This window comes from Lucilia cuprina, chromosome 5 (genome assembly GCF_022045245.1).
Source record: "Lucilia cuprina isolate Lc7/37 chromosome 5, ASM2204524v1, whole genome shotgun sequence".
In the NCBI taxonomy this organism is placed as follows: domain Eukaryota; kingdom Metazoa; phylum Arthropoda; class Insecta; order Diptera; family Calliphoridae; genus Lucilia; species Lucilia cuprina.
In genome coordinates, this window is record NC_060953.1 from 512,458 (window position 1) to 538,271 (window position 25,814).

The window sequence follows — 25,814 nt, forward strand, 5'->3', positions numbered from 1 at the left end:
TATCTTCAAATCTATATTCCTTTTATCAAATTAGTTAATTTTCTCTAAGTGTATACCTTTTATCTATTTACAAAGGCTACCGTAAAGTCAAGGTTACAAAGGAAATTTATTTAATGTCTCTTGTACATTGACTTGCATGGTCTAGAGAAATTAGTCGATGAGCAAACATGAGTACTAAAAAATTTACTAAAATACAACAAATAAACAAACAACATAAAAACATTAAAAACACAACAGACAAATGACATTGATGTTAATAATCATGATTGTTAGTTTAGGATAAAAATCTAAAAATATAGTTTGAAAGACAGACATACCGGGTGAAAAAAAAAAACTACAAACCTACTCGTAACTAACAATTTTCTATATCAAAAGTTCAAAAACAACAGCAGTTAACTGATGTTGTCGAATAATTTAATGATGATGCTCGATGTTGTTGACTTTTTCTGATGGTTTTTTTGTTAATAAACCTTAACAAGCATCTGTTATTTTTTCTCTATTTAAATGTTGATTATAATTTTTTGTTTATGAATTTTGTTTTTTAGGTTTCTGTTATTTATCTTTGTTGATATTTAAAGCCAAACTTTTATGTTTGATTTTTAATTATATCACATTAATTTCTAATTAATGTTTGATGTACTGTCATTTATTAGATGTTTTATTAGTTTGGTAACCAGACATTTATTCAGTCAGTCACTCATTTACTCGTTCATTCAAAAACTTCATGGTTGTTTTGACTTTCTTTCTTGTAGATTCGTTAGCTTTGGCTTATTATCTTTAATCACTTTAATTTGATTTCGTTGCTTCATTCCTGGTGTTCACATTTTCTGTATATTTCAATGATTAACAGTAGACAAATTTCATTAATTTGCTTCTTTTCTAAATGATATCTAGTCAGACTGGTATGTTTGGCTATTACTTAATACAATGTTTGTTAGAACTTATGAAATTTTTAGAACCGTTAATTAATGATTGTCTTAAGCTTGGTTTACAAGTTGGATTTTTGTATTGATTTGTTTTCTTTTTCTGTAAACATAAATGTTCTTAAGATCGGAGAATCTGTAAAAAGTGCAGAAAATAAAATTAAAAACTTAAAATTTACTTCAAAGTATAGTAATTTTAAGAAAATACTACTAATCGCTCCTTATAAAAGTAGTTAAAGGTCTCTTGGTAAAATTGAATTATTTTCTGAAAATATTCAAAGTGTTCTATTTCTTTGAAAAGTCTTCAATTATTATCAATTAATCAGTTCAGAACACTTAAATATTTTTTTAAAACTAAGAAAAAAACATAAATATTTTTACGATATTTCCAAACATGATCTAAATCAGTAATTAAAATCATTTTTGTCTATAAACAAACATGATGGCTGTTTAAGATACAAACTAAAAGATAAAATAAGACTAAAACTATAAAACACAATAAAGCCAAAAACAAATGCGATTCGATATTAAACACATAGACAATGTATAAATATGGGTTAAGAAATCTCGTTGTTGCAATAACTTATCTTAGATATTAGAGTTATGTATGTTGTTTGTTTTTGTACTTTATTCAACTGTTCGTTTTGTTTGCCTTTTTGTTAATATGTATAACCTTCAACAAAATCTATGAGCAATAGATTATAACAAACTGTCAAACATTTCACGTTATCAATTACAAAAGGCAAACCGCTTATTATCCTTAACGAAGAGAAATTAACCTTGATCAAAATCTTGTTAAGAACGCCAACCAGATACATCAAAAGACAGCTGGAATTTTATGACTTTTGCAATTGTAACAAACACGCCTACCTACTAAGCCAAATAACTAACTAGTGTAAAACTATGTTTAGGTAATACAGGTGTAGTCAGGACGTACAGAAGATGCAGTAGAGGCGACGTTTTAACCCACAAGCAATTTTCAAATTAAATTAACCTTCAAAATAATCACCATAGTGATCTATGGACATAAACTGAAGGTTGTGTTCTGAGAAATGTTGATCCAATGGAAATTATTTAGTCATGGCCAGTACAGTACATAAAACTGAAGACCCAGACATTAATCATCATGTTCGCTTTTGTTTTCTTTAGCGGTATGTTTGTCAGTCGGTCGGTCGTTATCTAGTAAACACCCGTTGAGCATTAATTTTTACCTAATATTTATTTTTATATAAAAAATATAACAAAACGAAAACCAGGTACACCCAATTTTTACAAATGCATTCTGACAAACAAGAGACATACATTTAACAAATTATTGTTAGTAAAAGTTATCGGAATTCAAATTCCAAATACAAAAAAAAAACTGGGGTGTGATTCTAGATACTTAAGTTGCTATTATTAATTTAATAAAATAAATGTATAATAAGTGCATGTTATTTTTTATTTTTTAAAATATAGTCTTGTCGGAGTTGATGACTAATAGCTTAAACTGACTTGACCAATTATTATCTATAAATTTATATTCATATATAAATTTTATTTTTTGCTTGTTTTTTAAGTAAATTATTGCTAATAAAGCACTTCAGTTGTCACAAAATTTGAAATAAAAATGTCACCATTCTGATACATCTAAATCTAATGATTAATTCTTTGAAACTCCAAAATAATTAAAATTAAATAAAGTTTTTTTTAATTGTTTTTGTCAACATCTGTAAAAGAAAATATGTTTTCCCTTAAACTCTTCGAATTTTCCCAAATAAAAATGGCCAAATTAAATTTAGTTTTTTAATAATTTTCATATATTTAATATGGATTTTTTGTGTTTTTATTGTCTTTTGATATTTTTTTATAAAAATCTTGTCGTTTAAACATTTTTTTTAGGACTATAATTTGCAAATTATAATTAAATTAATACTACTTAGAAACTAGAATACAAAACAATAAAAATAATAAATAAAATAATTAATTAAAATTAAATGATAATATTGTTTTATAAAATACATACAAATTTATATACAAAAATACAAATTTTACAAAATAAAAAACTTAAAAAATATTTTACAATTTTGTTGTTGTTTCATTTGTTCATTGTATTTTAAACTTATAAACATAATCAGTCACTATTTAACATGGTAAATACTTTTTATACTTGTTTTTTTTCTTCGAGTGTAAATAGTTTTAGAGAGAGCGTGTTTTTCACTTTTAGATTTATAAGAAAAATATGGCTGTTTTGCATTAGTTTCAATAAAAGAGGTGGTTGATTTTCATTTCTTAAGTACCAAGTAAATATTTCATTTAATTTATTTTCTATATTATTTACAAAAGTAATTGTTTTTTTATTGAATTTATTATTGACTGGGAGGACATTATTATTATTAATTATTGTTCTTATCTAAATCTTACAACTAAGCGTTTTTGTTATTATTATTATTACTTTAAATATACAGGACGTAGTTAACAGTTTACTTAAAATTTAATATTATATCACATTTTTATATAATTTTGCAAAAAACCCCATAGTTTTTTAAAAAATTTTAATTAGTTTTGTTTTGCATCTGTACAACATAATCTTTTTGAGTGTTGTTGTGTACTTGAAGTATTTTTAACATTTATTTAATTTTTACCTTTTTTAACTTGGAATGTTTTCAATTCGTCTAGTTTTGTATTTTTTTATATTTTGCCAAAAAAAGTTTTCTTATTTGGTGGTAGGGGATAAGTGAAGAAAGAAAATGAAAAAAGAGAAACGTTTAGAAAGCCTTTTCGGTTTTTTGGTTTGAAATGAATTATATAGTAGATTGCCTTTCTTTTGGTTTTCGTTTAGTTGCATGTATTTTTGGTAGTGCAACAAATGTAGCAATTTGTTAGGTAAAAATTTCCGTTGTTTGAAATTTTAGCCTAAAAGAAAGAAATCTATTTTCTTTTTTTAAAATGTCTGCTGATGTAGTTGTTGCCTCTGCATGATGACTACATGCCAGACAGACATATAAATGTAGACGAGCAGTTGTTTGTCGACTGTAAAGACCGAAAATTCTGCATTTCTTGTCCTCAATTTAGTTGTTGCATTTCGTTTTGGGCAAAATGAGGAAAAAAACATACAAAAATACAAATCCAACATTGTCCATTTAGTGATCGCCAAGACGTCAGGTTTTATTCCTGTAGTTGTTTTTATTGCATTTTCTTTAGCTGTCTGGTTGCTTTGCATGTATTCGTACAAGTATGTCTAACCCTCGGTGTTCCTGGTCTGGCCAAAAGACCAAAAAGAAACAATAAAATAATAAAAAAAAAAAACATAGTGACGTGCAATTTAATGTGTTTGCTGTTGTTGTTGCAAAATATGCATAACATGTCTATAAGAAGACTGTGTCTTTTGCCGGTTTTTATTTTGTTTATTTTATTCTCTTTGTTTTGTTACTTTTTCGTCTCTCTGAGTATCTCTTTTTGCATAATAAATGAAATTGTCTGTTTTTTTCGTTGTTGCATGCAACATCAATTTTCTGAATCATTACAAGGTGGAAAAGGAAACCAACAACAACGGCAAAAAATTATGCTGACTTTTGAAGTCATTGTAACCGTTTAATAAAAACAAGCAAGTAAAAAGCACAGCAACTGCAACGACAAGCAAACGCGTTTCGAGCTCAATGAATTCACCGCAAAAGCGCAACAAGCTTTTGCAACAAATGTCGCCAGCAGAAGTTGGCGTAGTAGCAGAAACTGCTCATTTGCATCTTGGCTCGTTTGCTACGCTTGTTGGCATTGCCATTGTGCCAAAAGGTTCTTTATGACTACAATTTTTTATTTTAGTTTTTTTTTCTTCTGTTGTGCTGCCTCATTTTTAAGTCTCCTTTATTACCTCCATAATTTGTGTATCTTGTTTGTTGCTGTTTGGGTTGCTTCACTGGTTTGTATGTCTGTCTGACAGTTTGTCTTCATCGTTTGTTTCAGTTTCATGTTTATCAGCCTGTTATTGTAATAGGTTTTCCGTTCCCCATTAACGTGTTTTTCTTTGTTGCCTTTTGTTGTTTGAAAATAACAAAAAAAGAAAGAAAATCATAAAAACGTGAAGTTAAATAAAAACCTCTTGTTTTAACGAGATACAAATTCAAAATGGTCATTTAAAATGATTGACTGCGACCAAACCAAACAACAGCAGCTAAAGTAATAGCAGCTTAATGCAACAATAACAATGAGTTAGACGGATCAATGTCAGTTGAAACCAAAAAAATCGATTTTAGAAAGGATTTTCACTAGTAACCAAAATCCGGTTAAATTAACGTTTTTCTTTTCTTGTTTTCTAACTTGGCAAAATTTGGCCTAATTCTACTATTCTCAACCCTATATACACTCACTTACTTAAATATGTACGGCGACTGTCCGTCCGGAGTTGGAGGAATTACCTCCTACTGACGACTGTGTGGTAGCACTTCTGGGACTGGGACATGGTGGCAAAGGTAGACTCTGGTGTTGAATACTACTGCTTTGGTTGGTGGGTGGCAATGGCAGAGGCATTGGTTGTTGTTGTGGTTGGCCGGGCTGGCAGGGAGGACCCATTAGCATGGTGGACTGCTGTTGAGGATTGGTGTTGTTTCGGTTGTGATTCTGGCGGGAGCCATTGATGTTGTGATGCATTTGAGAACGAAAACTGGCATGCTGCAAATGGTGTTGCTGCAGTTGAGCTTGAGGATGTAAGTGATGAAGATGATGTGTCTGCATATGATGATGATGAGGAGCCATTGGCATATGAACACCTACTCCGCTGCAGTGGCCTGCTACACCATGAGGTCTTCTTTGGTTGTTGGGTACATCGGGTAAATCAAAACGTAACTTTTCCCAGAAAAGTTTATCGCCCCATTGTAAGTAGGCGTTGGTTTTCAAATACAGTCTTAGATCGGGATCTAAGTCTTTTTGAGGTACTTCTCCCAAAACAATGACAATTAAACGTCTTCTTCTATCGCGTAATACCGATTGATGAGCAGATTTGAATTCGAAGCGACACCATTCTGACTTTATGAAATTCTCTGACAGAATCATTATTGTTCTTCTTGAAGTGTCAATAGCTTGAACAATAGATTCGGCCATGTAACCACCGACTGGAAAATCACGATTTTGTAAGCACAATTTGTATCGAGTGTCACCTTGTTCTAACAACGGAGCCAATTCTTCGGTAACAAATGCCTCATCTTTTGAGCTGTATGATATGAATGCGTCAAATAATTTCTCGCGTTCATTTTTGTCCATATCTTTGTTTCTATTGTAGAATATACGTATGCCAAAGCGCGAATGACACCAAACTCTCATTTCTTGGCGGAAGATAAATACTAGCATGGTGCAAATGATAACGAAAACAAATCCTGTCAGTATGGCTACCAAAATGGGAACATAATCGTGCATTGGAGGCTGAGACAAAATCATTTTGGTGGAGGTCATGTTACCATTAATAATGATGTTATCGTTGATGTCGCCATTGAGGAAGCCACCATTGGTGCCTGTGACTCCCAATAAATGTTGTTGCAAGACACCGCCACAAGCCAAGTATCTTATATTGCCTTCTTTCACAACTTCCGGGCTAAGATACAAGGTAAATTGTTCTGTTGGTTGTTGCGTGAGAGCGGTTGCATTGATGCCCACGGTACCATTGCTGCCCAATAGAGCAGAACATCTTAACTTTAACTTGTCCTGCACCGACTCATGGCGATTTACATAGTCACGGAACTTGTCTACGAATGCACAATTGCATGTCCATGGATTGCCGGCCATACGCAATTCATTGAGATAAGGAGGCAAAAAGTTCCATACAGCAAACTCAGTAATGAGATTATGATCTAGACGCAATATTTTTAAATGATACAAATGCGTAAATGTCAAAGAATCTATGGTAGCTATGGCGTTATGTTGAAGATAAAGTTCTTGTAAATTATCGAGACCTTGGAACTCGTTGCCATTTAATTGACGCAAGTTGTTGTGATTCAACTGCAGCACTTCCAATTCCAACAAACCATAGAATGTACGATTTTGCACGAGTTCAATGCGCGAGTGATTTAAATGCAAAACCTTCAAACGTTTGCGTCCAATAAAAGCATGGCTTGAGAGTTCTTTAAAGTTGTTACCATCCAAATATAATTGCGTGGAATCCATGGGAATGTGAGAAGGCAACTCACGATCGTAGCCAGAACGCGAGCAGTCAACAACATTTGAAGTCCATGACTGGTCGTGGTAGCAGGCACATCTGTCGGGGCATTCCATTTTGCAGTCGCAAGCGTAGAAGTCACAGCAGTGGCACAAAGCAAAGCAATGGGTTTCGTATTTGCACAAGAAGTCACTGGATTTGGCTTCGATGAGAGGTACATGTGTTTTACCGCGTGCGTAGGATAATTTGCAGTAGATTTGATCTAAATCCATGAGTTTGGGCTGAGTGCGTGATTCAATGTTAACCTTTTGTAGCCAATCAAGATTGCAGTCGCATTGGAATGGATTGTGGCCAATGAAGAACTCTGGTATGTCGCGATCCTCAGGTATGGGAGATAGTCGTAAGGCGTTGGGTTCCAAAGTAGTGAGTTTGTTGCGTATTAAATCTACTCTTGTAAGATTGGGTTTCTTGAAGAAAGTGTAGGGTTGAATTTTGTTGATAAGATTGTCATTCAAGTATAATACTTCGATGCTATTGGGGATAGAGCCGGCAGTTATTTCACTAAGCAAGTTTGAGCTGGCGTCAAAAGTGGTGAGACTCAATTCATTCTCAATTTCAAAGTAATTGCCCAATTGAGTAATACGATTGGCACGCACATCCAACCATTTGAGGCCAGTGGGTATGTGTGAATAGTCAAACTTCTCCAGGCGATTGTCCGACATGTTAAGCCAAACCAAGTTTGGCAAGTCAGTGAAAAGTCCCGCAATGTTTTTCAAATGATTGCTATCCAAGCGAATGGCTTGTAAATGTGTGTTGCGTTGCAAAGCACCAGCTTCAATTCCTTTTATTTTGTTACCAGACAAATTTAATATTTGCAATGAAGTCATGCGATCAAACACACCACGTCTGATGTAGTCAATGGAGTTTTCAGTGAGGCGCAAGCCGAACAAGTTTTCCATGACTGTTATGGAAGTATTTTCAATGCTCGTGATTAAATTTTCGCCCATATCTAGTGTCTTCAATAGTGGTACATAAGAGAGAGCATCGGGTATATTTTGTAGCTTGTTTCCATTAAGATGTAGATCCTCTATGCTAGAGCAGTTCTTAAAGGCTTGCGTGTCAATTTTCGAAATGCGATTGTAATCCAAGCTGAGCGCCAAAATACCATATAAACCACGGAATGAGTTTTGGCCCACGACGGAGATGCGGTTATAGGACAAGATAAGTGTGTGCAAGTTTGTTAAATCAGTGAAGACACCATCTGGGATGTGATCAATGTAGTTTTCCTCCAATTTGAGTATTTGCAGACTAGACAGAGAACGGAAAATGTTGGCTTCCAACTTGCTGATTTTGTTTGCTGAGAGATCAAGGAGCACCAAACGTTTTAGACCAATGAAGGTTGCAGAATTGACCCACTGTGAATTAAGTTCATTTGCTGACAAATCCAAAACAAGCAAATCGGACAATTCACTGAAGAGACCAGGAGCCAAAACATTAATACTGTTGTTTTTCAAGTAGATTTCTTTAACAAATTTAGCTTCTGAGAAAAGTTCTGGTGGGAGGGATGTTAAACGATTTTCTGACAAATCGACAACTTGCAGGGAAACCAAACCTTCAAATGCACGGTCTGCGATAAAGTTCATGCCATTTCGAGCTAAATTCAAGTTTGTCAAACGACCCAACCCGGAAAATATGGCTGAGGGGAGATTAGCAATTTTGTTGTGACTTAAATCGATGCTGTTTAAAGATGAACCACAAATACGTGATTTGCGAGTGCTGAGTGATGCGCTGAAGTGGAAGTTTCCAATGTCTTGGATCTCATTATGGGAGATGTTCAGGTGTTTTAATACTTTTAATGGGCATATCATGCCATCTGGAATTAACCAAATATTATTGAGGCTTACATCCAAACGGTCGAGTTGACGAAATTCACTAAAGCTGGATGGTGAAATATCCAAAGACATTGTTGACCAATCGCCATTGTGGGTGCGAATTGTCAGATTGCGCAAATCTTGCAGGCCACGAAAAGAACCATCAGTTAAATTGCCAAGTTTGCAATACTCAATGGTAAGAGCACGCAATTCTACAAGGGAACGGAAACTGTCGGGACTGAGGCTGCTCTGGAAGAACAAAGCGTCATTGCATTCGAGTTTTAGACGAATGGTGTTTTGTGGTTGTATGACACTAAAATTGGTATTTTCGAGTTCCGAATTAATTGTACGCAAATGACAAACTAGTGTAATATCGTTTTCATTTGAACCGGACCAACGACACTCATCGGGAGCTTGATATAGCACCGTTTTACTTAAGGCCGCGCCGAGTACCGGAATTATGAAAGAGATTAGCACTGACAAGATGGTTTTTGATATGAGTGCCATCTTTATGCACTTTTATAAAACTTTTGCTTAATTTTCTTCTTAACTTATGATAAATTTCTTTTATTTTTTATTTCAAAATGAAATATAGATTTTGTATTACTTCGTGTATTGCTGATTATAATTTAAGTTTTTTTAACTGCTTCATTTTTCGTATTTTATTTTGTTATTAAATTTCACTGATTTCGTTTGAGGTGGTAATTAAACACTTTTTCTCTATTTATTATTTAGAGCGTTCATTATATTTATTTGTTTGTTTATATTCTCTTGTTAAAATATTCTTTCTTTTTAATTGAATTTTAAAAAGATCAAACCGTAACCGTAATCCAAAGTATAGAAGGTAACGAACGTAACTTTTTTATGTGATGATTTTTTTTAATTTAAAATAATTCGTTTTTTTAATTAAGTAGATCTTTTTCAAAATAAATTTTAATTTTTTAAAAACAAAAAAATTGTTCCGTTATATTTTTGAAACGTGTGATCTACTCGATATCTTCTCATTAACTGATTTCTCAAAATGTAGTCATCAGTCCTCTAAGGAATTGTGTGATTACAAAATTTTTGACTGTGAGTATGAAACAACACACAGAGATCGTTGGGAGAGCGGGCAAACAAACAAATTGAGTGATTTCTTGTTCTCGGTCTTTTTGTTTGGTGGTGGTGTTGAGCACTCATTGAACATGCATGCAGGCATGGGTTTTTTGTTTTTGTATGATTGAGCCAGGCAAACATCTACACGCACTCTAGTCTCAACTCACAGTTACATGGAGTTTATGTTGTTGCATAGTCAGAGCAAATGGGAAATTTAAAGTGGTGGTAAAAGTATGTTGGTTTAGCTGCCTGACTGCCTTGTTAAGCAAGATTACGAAAAGCAACAAAAACTAATACTTCAAACCTTTTGGTGCATCAAGACATTGACACTAGTAAGACCGGTTTGTTGGGTTTGCCATGGACTTGAGTAGTTTCTAGTAGATTTTCTGTGGTGGTTTCCCTAAATTTCATGTGTACGAGTTGAGTGTGAGAAAATAATAAATTGAGTTAAAAGAGTGAGGGAGCAATAGGTATATTATGAGTTAATAGGAGGCTTGTGAGAGTTTGTAAATAATTTATAATCTCTCTGAAATTAATAAAACTTAAATAAACCAGATTTAGTATTGAGTAATTAAGTTATGTTTTTGTTTTTGCAAAAAAAAAGTCGTTTTTTTATTCTGGGTCATATTTACATTATTTAAAGTAAAACGGTTTTATAATTTTAAGTAATGTTCAAAAAAATTTAATTTCATCAAAAACTTTATTTAGTTAATTTTGAAAATACTTAAATTTATAAAAAATTTAAACATGTTAAAATTGATAAAAAAATCAAACTGCTTAGAGAGTAAATGTGTTTAGTAAATGTGAGCATTTAAATGAGAGAAGTATTTCTAAATCTTTGCGAACAAGAGATAATCAAACTTAAAACCAGTTTTTAAATATGAGTGCAATTTTTGAATTGAGTCAGTTTCTGGTACAAATTTCTCTTAAATGTTCTCTTAATATATAATATTATGCTCTTTTACTCATTTTGAGAACACAAGAAATTATCTCATAAATATATTTCAAAAAACATCTCACATGATATCATTAAAATGCATTGAATTTCGTGGTTCAGTTGCAACATCATCTTGTTGTGTATTATAAAAATACAACTGAGAAAAAGAAACAAACTGCATAGAAAAATAACAAAACAAAATTGAAAGAAATAACAGAAAAAAATAAGAAAGAAACAACTCTCCCACAGTCAATTTGTGTATCAAATTCAATGTTATTTTGTTTACAGCATTAATATAAATATTTTTAGTTTTAGCTGTGATGCGAACAAATGTTGAACATATTAAAAAAATACCCTACATTGACCCTACATACAAATGCAGAGGTTTCTAATGTACAAAATTGATTTCTAATTTTAAAGGCTGATCACGTAAATCAAGTGCAATTAAAACTGAGCTAAATAAGACAATTTAAATGTGTGGCATGTTTGATTATAAATTTATATTAAATTGTAACTATTAAGTCTAATTTATTAAAGTTCTTTGTATGCAACTTGGTAGGGTAATCATGTAACGTCTGCTAGCTCACCAAATTGTTGTATTTGCCTTGTTTATCATTATTTGTCTCTGATATTGAATTCTAAGCATATTATTTCTAGTGCCCAACTTCTAAAGTTTATGTGAAAGAATCACAATGTTTAGTAGTGTGTAGTAGTAAGTAGCAATTTATTTTATTTCTATACGGTTTGTTTATTTTTATGCTTCATCGATAAATGCATTTTTATGATGTTCCCAAAAAAATATCTATTTACTACAAGAAATACACAAACAAACATACATACATATTTATTTCGTGTTTGTATAACATTTTATGTTACAAAATTTCATTTCATAACACAACATTATGGTATCAAAAAACATTTATTTAACGACAGGTGATGTTATGAAACAAATACACACATTCACACACCAGCAAAACAGAAAACATAACCTGAGGAGTTTTACAAAATAGAAATAAGAAATTGTGAAAAATACAAAAAAAAAACAACAACAAAAATAATAATGAAAATTCACAAAAAGTGCATTCAAGTTGAAATTATTTCCAGTGAGAATGAGAGTTACAGATACAGGTAGTTCCAAGTAACTATTTAGATCAATGCTTTTCAGTGTCAGTGCAACTGTGTGTGTTTCTGTGCAATTTTGTGTGATTGCCTTGGATTGCAAATGTTGTTTTCTTACTAGTCTATTCTGTTTCTTGTGTTATCTAGCTAATCCATCTGGGGAAACTAAGTATTGTTTCCTATTTTCATTGTTCATATTAAGGAAGTTGCAAATCTCTTGAGAGAATTTTTACTCTAGATTTTTGTTCATGCAACCCACATGTCATATCGTCTCAAGTTGCATCTGATTTTCAGTAAAAAGAGATTTGAGAATTCTTTCTTAATCCCTTAAATAGATGAGAAAGGAAATTTGATTACAATACTGTTGTTACATTAACCTTATGATTGGATCACCATGTTGGTAACCTGATTTCATCAAAAAGAATATAATTGTTTTTTCCTCTTTTTCCCTGCTTGCGCAAAATATTAATAGTTTCGTTATCTATTGTGTACGAATTTACCAATTATTTTGCTATAAATCTTGAAATGAAATTTGAATCATACATTTTCAGTCATTGTTCTGTTACTTAACTGAACGACATTCTTGGGAATCACTTTTTTTATTATATTGCAAAACTTCACTATGAATGACAATGACTTTGCTTTAGCTCAGCGACAATGAATAATAATAACAATGACGAACTAAAAGACAGACAGAAAGACTGTTTTTAAGAACGTCAGACAACGTTTGGCAAAACGTGCAATGTAACAAGTCTTTGTGTGAAATTAATTGTAAGCAAGTGTTTTATAATTATTTTTTTTTGTTTATAAATTTATTTATTTTTTGTTACAAAATAATATAATATATCATTAAATTATTATTCATTAAAATGACCTAGTTGTTATCGTTATGCGGAAAATATATTAAAGAAATCAGAACATATGTATATGTATGAGTATTTGTATACACATACCATTTACTTAATGTGTTAATTTAATATTAATTGTTTTTTTTTGCATTTTTGCATTTTTAATATTTTTTTATTTTCAGTTGGAATTTTATCTTTTATATAAATTTTGTAATATTTTTTGCTTAATTATTTAACTAAATAACGTATATCAAAATTTTTAATAAAACGAGATTCTACTTATTAAGATTCTAAAGAGTAGAACATATTGTGGTATTAGTTGTCTCCAGTTTAAAATTATATATAAATGGGATTATTACAAGACTACAAATATACAAACGAACTTTCATTCATCCGTACATGATTACATATGTATATTTTTACCCTTGGTTGTCTTTAGGATATAAAATGGTCAAAAATTTATCATAGTATCCTAAAAGTAATCAATTATTTGAAATTTTTTTAGGAATTCAAGACTTTGTTCTAAGACCTTAGAACGAGTAGTTTGAAGTGTAGATCGATCCATGTTTAACCATTTATAGACATTCGTATAATTAAAATAAATTAATGTTGTTATTATTTATTTGCATCTTAGGAAGTTGTTTTTTATATTACTTTAGAGTACCTTATCTCTTTATAGGGTTAATAATTTATATGTTGATCTAAAGTTGCAGTAAGTTAAAGTAAAGTTTTATGTTTTGCACGTCGTTCTAGCTTGGATATCATATGAAACATATAAATTAGCATTTTTATTTCCATTTAAATTTTTTACTTATTTTAGACTTGTATTTGTGTATTTTTTGTGTTTTTCAAATTCTTTTTCAATTCCTTAACGTCTTAAATTCTTAATATCATTATTATTGTCTTATTTTTTTGTGCAACTAAGATAAGTGATGCCAGATCTAAGATCAGGGTGATTTTGGGTTATTTTCTTAAATTATTATTTAACCTTTTTAAAAATATAATAGTTAACAGAAAATTAAAATTTTATAAAAGCCAAACATATTTTCTTTAATTTCTTTAAAGTCTGGCAGCCCAAGAGTTATTTCTTTAAATTTGAATTATTCAAATTCATATTGTACCCTACATGGGGATTGGAGTTATATTAGGAATATTGAAATTCATACAACAATATACAAAGTATAATTTTCCATTAATTTTATATTTTCTGACACATTTAAATAAATATAAATACTTAATATTCAAAAAAGTGACAACTCAAATTTAGATCGAATTGATTTCTTAAAGGCAAATATTTTCCCAACGATCTACACTATTGTTTGTTTTGCTTTTTTTGTACCCCTGAAAATGACACTTTTTTTGAAGTTGAAATTTTTTGAATATAGTATTTTGATACATATTATTCCAAATCTAACGTAGTGTGGTTTTCTGACAAAGTTGATCAACTAAAATTTTTTCACTTGTTTTATTGTCTTGCCAAAACCAACGCAAAGCAGCCGTGAAAATATGTTTATGTGCTTATTTTTTATTAATTTTTTTATAGTGGTATCATGTAAATATATTTATGCTTCTGCTGCTTCTTGTTTACGTAGATACATACATACATGTTAAATTCCTGTTACTCTTTTCTTCGTCCTCCAACTCCATTGCTCCATGTTACATGATATGGTGCCTTCCTCCACATACATGTATGCCTTCATACATGGCTCAGTGGTAAAGTGTCTGGCACTGAATCTTCTCTTACCTCTTAGTTGTCTGAGTATAGGTATGTGTGTTCATGTTGTTGGCAGTTTGGTTAGTCACTTGGTCGGCCGTTCGTTCGTTCATTCGTTCGGCTGGCCCAGGCTTGTATGTTTTATTTTGCCATGCCTGGTGATGTGTTTAACGCCGCCGCGCCTTGCTCGTTGCGCATAATAATATTTATTTAGATCTTGTTAAACATGTTTCAATTCCAATTATAATTGCACCAGAGCATAGCGTCAATATTTGAGTGGGTTTTCCATTTCTTTCAGTTTATTATATTTTCCTTCATCACATCTTTATTGTTTTTGCTCTTTAATTCAATAAAAAATGTTGGAAAATGGAAATATTTAGTTGGAAAAATAACAAACATTATAAAAAAAAGAGGTGAAAACAAACATAAAAAGTAGCTGTTTGGTAACTGAATATACAACAAAGTGTTAAAATGGTAAAATGTTGAGGATTGGTAATTCAAATTTGCTGTTACATAAACGTAAATAAACTTAACAATATTGTGTAATACTTATTTAGTCGAGCGACTTTTCACACCTTGTCTAGAAACTTAGAATGCGGAATTTCTTCACTGTTCATTATAGTTTTTTTTTTTTTGATAATTTCAAAAACAATTGTAAGGTTCAAAATAATTTGGAGCTGATGATTGATAACATTTACAACACGTGAAATTTGATTGCCCTCCCATTTGATCCTTTTAAGTATCTAAATATATTCTGTTTTTGCACTAAAATATTAACGCTATGAAAAATATACTTATATTGAGGTTAGTTTTGGACAACGATCTCCTTTTCAATAATCTTTTTTTAATTCTGCGAAAACGCAGAATGTACCGGAACCAGATCAATACGAATCAAAAAAAAAAAAAAAAAAAAATAAATAAATTTCTCGAAAACAGTGTGCATCTTACAAAAATGCTCGAAATATTATTTACAAAAAATCTGTAAACAACATTTCAGGATTAAATTTTAATGTTTGCCATAAATATCAGCAACTTTAGTTTTGGGGCCACCACTGTTAAGGCCGTGATACACGGTTGTCAGATCTTACAACGTTGTCAGTAAAATGTTCAGAAAACGTCTAACAATTCACTGAACTTACAATTTTTCATTTGTAACGTTGTCCGAAAAAGCATTACTGACAATATTGGAAGACAAAATTTGTAAGTTTACGCTGTTATTACACATTTTCTGCGCATTTTACTGCCAACGTTGTAAGATATAACAATCGTGTATACATAACATTTTAATAGTTCCGAATATGGTTTAGATCTCTTCTTCAAAAGTTCTTTCCCAAGCAATTAAATCGAATCAGAAAAAATAATTGTCACATTTGTAGTTTACACCTTAAAAACTAATATTATGAATCGTGTTTCTAATAACAATTTATTACTCCACCGAAAAAATAATAAATTAGTAAGCCTTAGGCCGGCCACCTAGTAATGATTCAAAATAAAAACCACATTCAAAGAGAACAAGTACAAATAACAATGAAAATCTTAAAATCAAAAGCAACATCAGAAGCAATATAAAGATAATGATGAAAGCATAAATCAAATCATGTCATAACAAGCTTTGTCGGGTCGGCTAAAAGACAAACGTCATCTACAAGTGAAGCACCAATCGCTCATTTTATTTGATGTCGCACACAGAAAATGTCAATGTCATTTAGTCAAACTACATAAAACAACAATTGCTGCAACATCAGCAACAATCGGCCGAAAATAAATGCAACAAGAAAAGTAACAACGAAAACAAACAAAAGAACTTTGAGTCGCAAAAACCCAGCGATGTTTTGTTTTTATTCTTACTCCTTTCTTTTGTTTGTCTTTATTCTGTTTTTTTTTTTTTTTTTTTTTTGTTTAATTACACAACTACATAAATAGCCAACAACAGGCTATAGTACATAACAACAACAACAGCAACAATTGTCAATTGTAAACGCAATAATCAAAAAGAAAAAAACATTGCAAAACAAAACTTTTAGTTGCAGCATCATCATTGAAAAAAAAAACTACTGAACACACTACTAACAACAACATGATGCTTAACGATAAAACAGACCAACTAACGAAATCTAGAAAAAAAGACAATAACATGAACTTAAGAAAAACATGTCGTACGATTGATAATGTTTCGATAGGATGTATAAGGCTGATGTGGAAGATGAAGCCGCCTTGGGCCTTAAAAAAAGACAGATCAACTTTAGCCAATATACTATAAAACAAAAAACTTGAGAATCTTTTACTACTGTTGCGTAAAAAATAAAACAACGGTTTTCCAAACATACTCTTGCATAGACGCCACTTTAAAGAAATTAAATAAAATAAAATGCATTGAGAAAGAAAATTACAACAACAGTAGTATAAAATCATTAAACAATTTAAAAAGAACAACACAACATTTTTCAACAAACTAAAACAATAAAAATTCTTAAGCAAGGTCCACTTTAAATTTGTAATGTTGTCAGTGATGAAAGCTATATTTATATAATTAAATATTTGCTTTCAATGTTTAATCTGCAGAATGATATTTTTATATCCATATATATGTATAGGTAAAAAGTTTCAATATGTTTTCGTACCAATTTAAAGTGAACCATTTTTAATAAGTATTCTCATGCACACACAAAATAAATCTCCGAAAACCTTAACAAAGCTGTCTGTCCTCAAATGGTTGTAAAAAGACGAAAGCGTCTTAACACAATTCACCATTATACAAGCTCGATCACAATATGGCTACGAAAGCCAGTTCAATCCATTCGATTCAATACAGCACAATATAACAAATCCAATTGTCGTAATCATCCAAATAAGGATTTTTAGCAATTTTTTCTTTAGCTTCCTTTTTTTGTTGTTGTTTGATATTTTTCGCAAGGTTTTTGTTACAAATCTGTGTCAAAAATTTTATTTAGTACTTGTATAGAAAATAAAAAGTTATATACTAGAGCCAACAATCGTCATACAGACTTAAGTTGAATCTCTTTCAACTGACTGCAACATTATGTCTAATCGTTTATTAAAACAAAAACTTCTCTCTTCAGAGTATAAAAACGAGAAAAAAGCGACAAGTGATCATATCATATGTCGCTTGCAATCTGGTTGATCACAATGTCAACAAGAAATCCCGCGGGGAAAAGCATTTATAAAACATTTAAGGCTTTAAAGCTACTGAAAACTTAAAAACAAAACAGAAAGAACAACAGCGGCCAGAGAAAAAAAATGTTGAAGAAAATATGAATTTTTTTCTTTTAGATAGCTGAAGCTGTTTGTTTGGTTGTGGTTGATCAAAGACAAGATCAGTGATCAATGATGATCGACAACAAACACCGATACATTGATGATATAGTCGCATCAAAAGGATTGTTATCATTGAAAATTGATGATAAACGTACTGCTTATGGTGATTTTGATGTTAGTCTTTTATTTTATTGTTTATCCGTCTTGTTGTCATTAAGTTTTTGTTTTTTACAGCAATTATAATAAATTTCCGGTTAAGTCTCTAAATTTATTTTCAGTTAATATTTTGTTTTATAATTTAAAAAGCTGTAATAAAATCACTTAAATTTGTGGAACATTTTAAAATTTTTAAGACAAATTTTTCATTTATAAATGAGTAATAAAAATTGCAAAAATTGTAGTTTTTGTATGTTATATTTAACTTTTCTTAAAGTAGCGGGAATGATTAAAAATATTCTAGGCAATGGAAGTTTTTAATGAAGTATACTTATTATTAATAAATACATAGATATTATTTATGTATGTATGTTAACTTCATTTCATACAACATAAATGTAATTCTAAAGATTTTTTCTATTTCTATAGTATTTTTGCATGTCTGAAGTATGATTTATGTGAAGTGAAAAGACATTTCAATTTCCTTTTATTCCATCTTTAACAAAAACATTTTTAAATAACTAAACTATTTATTGTCATACTTATTGTGAAATAAAATAATATTTAAGAATAATCTTTTTATTTACTTAATTGTGGAAAAATATAATACCGATGATGATGAGCTTAGAAATGATACAATAAAAATCATTTAGAAAACAACATTTAATATATACAAATACATAGTAACTTAAACTTCAACTTTATCACAAAACCATACTTCAGTTGTTAGCAATTTTAGTACAATAGAAACTACATACAGATATACAGATGCATACTTCACATACCACTATACAGAGCGACAGACATGCAGACATAAATATTGACAATACAAAACCAACCAATTCATTCATTCTTCTGCTGCCAATGCATCATTCTCATCATCATATTTATGTCTTTATAGAAACGTAAATGATTTGTGTCATAATTGCCATTTCAATTCAATTTTGTATACTAAACACTTGAGTGTTATAAAGTACTTATGAATTAATCACTTACGATAGATAGATGATATACTCATACACGGGGAGACAGATATCGAGATGTTTTATTGTGTAAGTGTGCAGATACATTTATACACATATTATCTATAGTCAGTCATCCATCCATCCATATCTCATTCACATTATGCACATTTTGAACAAATCAGTATTAAATGAGCCTGCATAATATTTATAAGAGTTTAAATAAATTCAAATGTTTGGATACATAATGCATGTATGTTTGATTGTGTCTCTATATTTATATGTACACATATACACATATATACAAACATACTATAGATACATCTCATAGACACATGATGAAAATTCAATGTATGAATTAATGTATGTTTTAGTAGTAGGTAATGTTTAAATGAATTAATAGAATGATTGAATACCAACAAATAAACATAAATAAATATGCATATGTATGTATATATGTAAATAAATATTCTCTTGAAATTGTTAAATACATACTTATTCATCGTTTAGTTATCTGTTCTGTTCGAGTTTGTGGTATAAGTATTAGTGTATGTGCATAAATCAGCAAATAGATTTGTTACCTCTGACTCTTGATGTTTATTTCGTTCAAGTCTTTTTGTCTATATGTATGTACGCCTAACTGCATGCCTATTTTAACATTATTAATTTTGTTTTCTCAAATTGTTAATATGGTATTTATGTTTAATTTAGAAACCAATCTTAACTTTTATAAAAATGTTCTAATATCATTAACGAAATAAAAATGAAATTTTAAGTCTTCTTTTCCCTTATACGGCTCACTTATTAATTCGTGTAATTAATTATTTAATTTTTGTTGTTGTTTTGCTTTTCATTTCTTTGAATTATAGTCCCCTTGTTAAGAATTTTAACAAAATCATTGAGTGGTCTCCTCTGTTTTAAGATCATTATATGGGTGATGATCCTCTCAATTATATAAAGGTTTTCAGTATTATTTCATTTCTTGCAGACGTTTGTATTTCTTTTAACAGTCCGTCCTAAGGATCCTCAGCATACTTCTGTCAAATTGTATAATTAATCGTTGATGTTTTGAGCTCAGCTGCTTTTATTTTTTTATATACAATATATTTATTTTCTGTTTTGGTTATACAAGTATATGAATGTATATGTTTATGGTGAAACGACATTCATGATCATTTTTCATGGTAAATGTAGGGTGCTAAATAACGCAACAGCAAAAGGCAAAACAACACTGATTTATAAATAGACATTTTTGATATATCGTATTTTATATTTTGGCTTTTGGAGTGTGTCTTTTTTTCTTTTTCTTAAAATTAATTGATATAAAAGTTTTTATTTTTCACTTTTTGTATTAAGAAAATTCATTTTTTTAAATAAAGTGAAATATTTGTACTACTTTAAGTTAAGTGAAACAGTTGTGAAATTCAAGTATATAACATGTATCTACATTAATTTTAATTTTTCAATTTATTTTTCATTTGATATCGTGGTTCAAGCACTTTTTAAGTTTCGTTTTTTTTAATTTACATCCTTATAAGTTCCTGTGGTACTTAAACCATAAAAACTTTTTGAACATTATTGGTATATACAAATTAGTTTTTTATGACAACCAACTCCTGTTTTAAACAGAAGCATTAGTTGAATAAACCAATTTTTATGTTTCTGATACGTACAATTTAAAAAATTTCTTTATTGTTTCTCTTCTCTTTCTAAAAATATATGATTAAGCAAAAAAAACTAAAATTGCAATTAATAGGTTAATTGACTCCCGCTTAAAGCAAAAGAAAAAAATGAAAAGAAAAACACCTTCAAATATTTATCTATTAACTACTTAAGCACCAGCATGCATACATACATATGAGTACCATACAAATCCACTTAATCTATAAAATACATCCAAAAATATTGAGTATGGCCAAAATACAATAAAAATAAAAACTACAAAAACTCGTTAACAAGCTGTCGTATAAATTGCGACCAAGTTAAAAAGTAATATTGCAAAGTTTTTTTTCCTTCTTTCCTTCATATTAATATTAACAACCTCAAGATAAAAAGCAACTGAATGCCTTTAACTACTTATTCGTTTAATGCCGTGCGGCTTTATAGTAAAACGGCAAAAGATGCCAGCAGAGTATAAATAAAACTAAACTATGTAAATGAAATATGAGCAATTTGGCACAAATCTTAAGAAAACAACTTGAAGTTATTTTTTGGCTAAAAAGTAAACAGCAAAATGTTTTATAATAGGACAAAACTAACGTATATTTCTTTCATTATAATTGTCTATTTCATATTTACTTTACCGTCTTTTTCATCATGTGAATGTAAGCAAAACAATTGTATCGTTAAAATACTGTTGTATTCAAAAAAAATTACACAGAATGTAAGCAAAAGTGTGGGTTAGAGATGTAATAATATAAATTAAAACAAGTGTCTCTGTTTTCTTTATTTTATTTTGATTATTTCTAAATAAAAATCTCTTAAAATATTTTATGGATTTTAAGATAAACATTTGTTTTTACCTTTTCTGTTTTGATTTTGCCTTGTAATAATGACAACAAAACCCCATATGTCACTTATTTAGTCTAGTTTCGATACAATTCTTTTCAGTTTAGTTTAATTTAATTTAGTATAATAAACCTTCTTCAAATGATTTTATGTGATTTGTGTGTGTGTATGTGATTGTGTTTCAAGTGGTTTAGATAGTATTTTCTTAGGGTTTATTTACAAACAAATGTTCTTATTATTTGATTAAATACACATTTATCTAATCTTGTTGCAATTCTTTGTTACCTGGTTTGTCTTTTAAGATCTTTGTAGATGAGTGTTGGTATTTTAGATAGAATAAGAAATAAAATAAAAACAAGTGTTATCAATAAAAAATTTCATTTTTCTGAAAAAAATTAAAGATGTTACAAATAAAAATCTACACAATGACTGTAATAAATTAAAAAATACAAAAACAAAATGTAATCAAATCAACGAAAACAAAACAACAAGAAAATAAAAATAAAAAATACCAAAAAATAGTAACAAAGGTCTTCATGCTTTCATATATACTTGTGTATATTCAAAGGTTATATTTACGGTATCTAACAACCTGTATTGTAACACTTGGCCAAGATCAGTTTTACTGCTTGCCAAACACTAGATTCAGCTATAGTACAGCATCATTCTCATCAGCAGCGGCATCATCAACTTGTTTACCGTCCTCATGTAGAGGTTTAGAAAGAAATTTCATCACGTTTTCTTCTGAATGGATAGAAAGGTTGCAAGTTGTTTTCATTACTGCTATTGTTGTTTTTATTTTACTTTTTGGTTTTAGATACTTGATCATAGAGTATTAGAGTATAGAAATTATAAGTAAAAACTTGGATAGAAAAAAGTAACGAAAACAAAACGAGGCCGATTAAACGCGCTTCATACCAACTTTGTTTATGCTCAGAGTTTCTCAAATAAAAAATTTATATAAAATATCTAGTCACATGCACCACTTTTTTCTAAGAAAACTGCTCGATCCTTTGAGGGTGCCTAGGCTAGATGGTAGTATGCTAGCCTGTCAGTTTAGGGGTTGTGAGTTCGATTCCCATCAGAGACTCTGGTCTGCTACACTACAACGGGTGTATCAGACCAGATAAAATATAATTTGTAATTATATGAAATAAAATAAGAATTTCTTGAAAGGGGCGTCAGTTTCCTACCAACAAAAAAAAAATATAAAAAATTTAAGATTTTTATTTGACATCAATATAATAATATTTAAAATTACAATTATTTGTTTCTTTTCAGATTTTCGGGATTGGTGATAATAAATGGTAAGTGATGAATAGAAACATTTCATTATAGTTCTTATTTAGTTCTCTAAATAGCCTAATTCCATCCCACGCTAAGAGTTTGTAGAAAATTGTTTAAGAATCTCTGTGATATGTTCACATGTATCAATGTAAACATAAAAATTATATTTTTGTTAAGGGTGTTGGTTGTTTTATCGATTGTTAATCACTTGAAAATAAAAAAACTACAAGTTAATGAGTTCTTAAGTTCGTGGTAAAATGTATAAACAATTCAACAAAAAACCTAAATCTAAATCTTAGATACGATTAAATGTTTCTTTTAGTTTTCCTTAAGATTTTCGTTTATTGTGCGTATTGTTTTAGTTGTTTAAGAACAATATTTAATTGACGCCAATACTTGATAGAAATCGTTTCAGCTTCTACATATTTCTAAATTACAGCTAAATTTCAAATTAAAACAACATTTTATAGTGATTTTAAAATGAAATTAAACGAATATATTGAATTTTTTTCAATGCTCAGCCAGAGATACAACTCATCTCATATTTAAAGTTCCGAGAAATTAAATTACATAAAAATGGAAGAAAGAAAACATTTGAAATCTGTTAGTAAAATTATTTAAAATTTATTTTAACGATGTTTTAAATAGAAATAATATTATGGTTAACAAGAACATGTGTGTGTTCTTACTGATTTACCTGTCAATAAGTAAAAAAATTCTTACTTAATTTCATTCAAGCAGATGTCAATTGAAACTCAACTATGTTAAAGAAATGTTGCATGTATTTTCGTGTACATTTCGGGTAGCAAACAACTAAGTAGTGTGGGAAATACTTGGCATAAAATTATCATTTGTATCGGGGAATACAACATGTTTTGCCAACATTTGCTTACTTTTCTTGATTTGTGTTTTTTCTATCTCTCTATTAAAACTATGTGTATTCAGACAATGCAAGTGTTTGTTTTATTATAATTATGAAAAAAGATAATCTTGTATAACAAATATGTCCACCTTTACTAACTAATGTCAGGTTCGTTGCTTAAGTCTTTTGTTATGCTGTGGGAAAATCTTAAAGAACTTTAAAAATTACAACATTTTCTCAAATCATATGTTATTTAATAATTATTTTGAAAGAGTTTTAGTTTTTGGAAAAAAAAACTCCCACTTTACTTAAAGTATTAGGCATAAAATTTCCATGATCTTGAAACAAATGTTTGGAATAAATTTTTTTCTCATTATAATTTGTAAAACATTAATAATCTTTTCTGTTCTTGCTTAAATGCATATGAAATATTTAATATTTTAACAATCTACTGCTGATTAAGCACGAGTTAACAAATACATTCATAAACATTACAAACACATAGATTGATTTACAAATACATATGTATATGAATACATTTTAAAAAATTCATGTAAAAGGATTAGTTTATTATTCATTGTTTGCCGCTCTACTCTTTATTACACTGCGGGATATAACAGGTATTATTTTTTTATTATATTGTTGTTGCATGTAAGAGTATGAATTTGATTGTATATTAATATTAAGTTTTGTACCTACAAGCTTGATTATATTCATACCTATTGGGTTTTTAATGCTCAACTTTCATCTTCTTTTTCTGTTTGTTTGTATTAACGAACGAACAAGCGAACCGAACATACATTCTGTATGAATTAGAATGTGTCAATGCGCCAATATATATTATAAATGCGTTTGTTCACAGTGGGATACACATTTCTTCTTATGGACAAACAGTTGTATTTCTACATGTACGATGATGTGGTAGATCCACTTTCCACACTAAGAGTGTTGTCTATATAGAATGCCGCATGATCATATTCATTGGTTTAACTAACCAATCCAATCGAATAAACATAATAATTACAAATGCACGGAATTCATTTGTCTAAACATTCTCATACTTTTTTACACTTGATACTCGTTAGACTTTGTTAAACTAAATTTTACCAGTATTATATTCAATAATTTAAAGGACATGTTTAATATTAGTTTATCGAGTTAAATTGACAATACGCTACGAATATGAAAGTTTTTTATATAATCAATTTCTTAAATGCAATCCAGGTATAAGTGTAACTTTATCTAATGAGTAATAACGACAATAAAATGATAAAGTTTTCCAATTAACGCCTTTTTGTAGCATGAAAAGTGGTTTGATAATAAGCCGCAATTTATTAGAAATATTTATATTATACGATTCTAAAAATCTTTAAGGAAAACCATTGACATTAATTAATATTTTAAGATTTTTAAAAATATTTTCTTTTTATAAATTAACATTACTTTTTCAACGCGTTTTTAATTTTCGTTTGTTTTTTTAGTTGTATTTTAAAGTTAATGACGCTTTTGTGTTCTTAAGGCGCCAGTCTTAAATTGAAATTCTTTGTATCCTGTAGATTTTATAGACAAATTTAAGCTTTTACAATTTTATGAAATTGAGGATTATGATAGTTGAATTAAAATTTTATATATTAAGAAAGCTTCTGTAATTTGGTTATAAAAAGAGAATCTTGAATTAAAAAAATTGAAAATTTTAGTTGGACATGACTGTCTATGAGATACCTTATATCAGTTATGATGTTGAATTTTGACTCCCATATATATAAGTAATTTATTGATGAAAAACTAATTTTTTAAAAGGGGCTTTTATAGGAGTTAGGATCTAATATGGGTCGATATCACGCTTCAGTATTTATAAAGGAGGCTAGGGTCAGTGTTATTTATGCACAGCCAGCCGGAAATACGGAGATATGTTAATACATATCAGAAAATTATTTTGAGCCGAACGGTTTGCTTTAAGGTGGATGTAGGACCTATATTTCTGTGCTTTACAAACATCAGCACAAATTGATAATACCTACCCTCCTCACTATGGTGGTGTAGGGTATACAAAATCAACTGTATATAAAAAAGACTAAAAAAAGCCATTAATAGGGCGTCCAACAAAATAAGGAATAAACCTACGCTTTTAA

General features: G+C 29.7%; 1 protein-coding gene and 1 long non-coding RNA gene across 5 annotated transcripts in view; one reads left to right on the forward strand and one right to left on the reverse strand.

Moving 5' to 3' along the window:
• Positions 1-2,913: 2,913 nt before the first annotated feature.
• LOC111691113 (toll-like receptor Tollo) lies at positions 2,914-9,934 on the reverse strand. Its single transcript, XM_046952706.1, has 2 exons — positions 5,274-9,934; positions 2,914-4,933 (listed from the first exon to the last, which is right to left on the reverse strand). Exon 1 carries the CDS (start codon positions 9,423-9,425, stop codon positions 5,274-5,276), a length of 4,152 nt encoding a protein of 1,383 aa, XP_046808662.1. The 5' UTR covers positions 9,426-9,934; the 3' UTR covers positions 2,914-4,933.
• A 1,169-nt stretch (positions 9,935-11,103) lies between these two features.
• LOC124420315 overlaps positions 11,104-25,814 on the forward strand; it is a 73,828-nt gene continuing 59,117 nt past the window's right edge. The window contains exons 1-2 of one of the 4 annotated variants that reach the window (XR_006941113.1): positions 11,104-11,460; positions 22,815-22,840. This is a non-coding gene — a long non-coding RNA (uncharacterized LOC124420315). Of the gene's footprint in view, positions 11,461-11,487; positions 11,663-21,251; positions 21,350-22,814; positions 22,841-25,814 lie in introns of those variants that run through there. The other 3 variants (XR_006941111.1, XR_006941112.1, XR_006941114.1) reach the window with 3 other exon arrangements.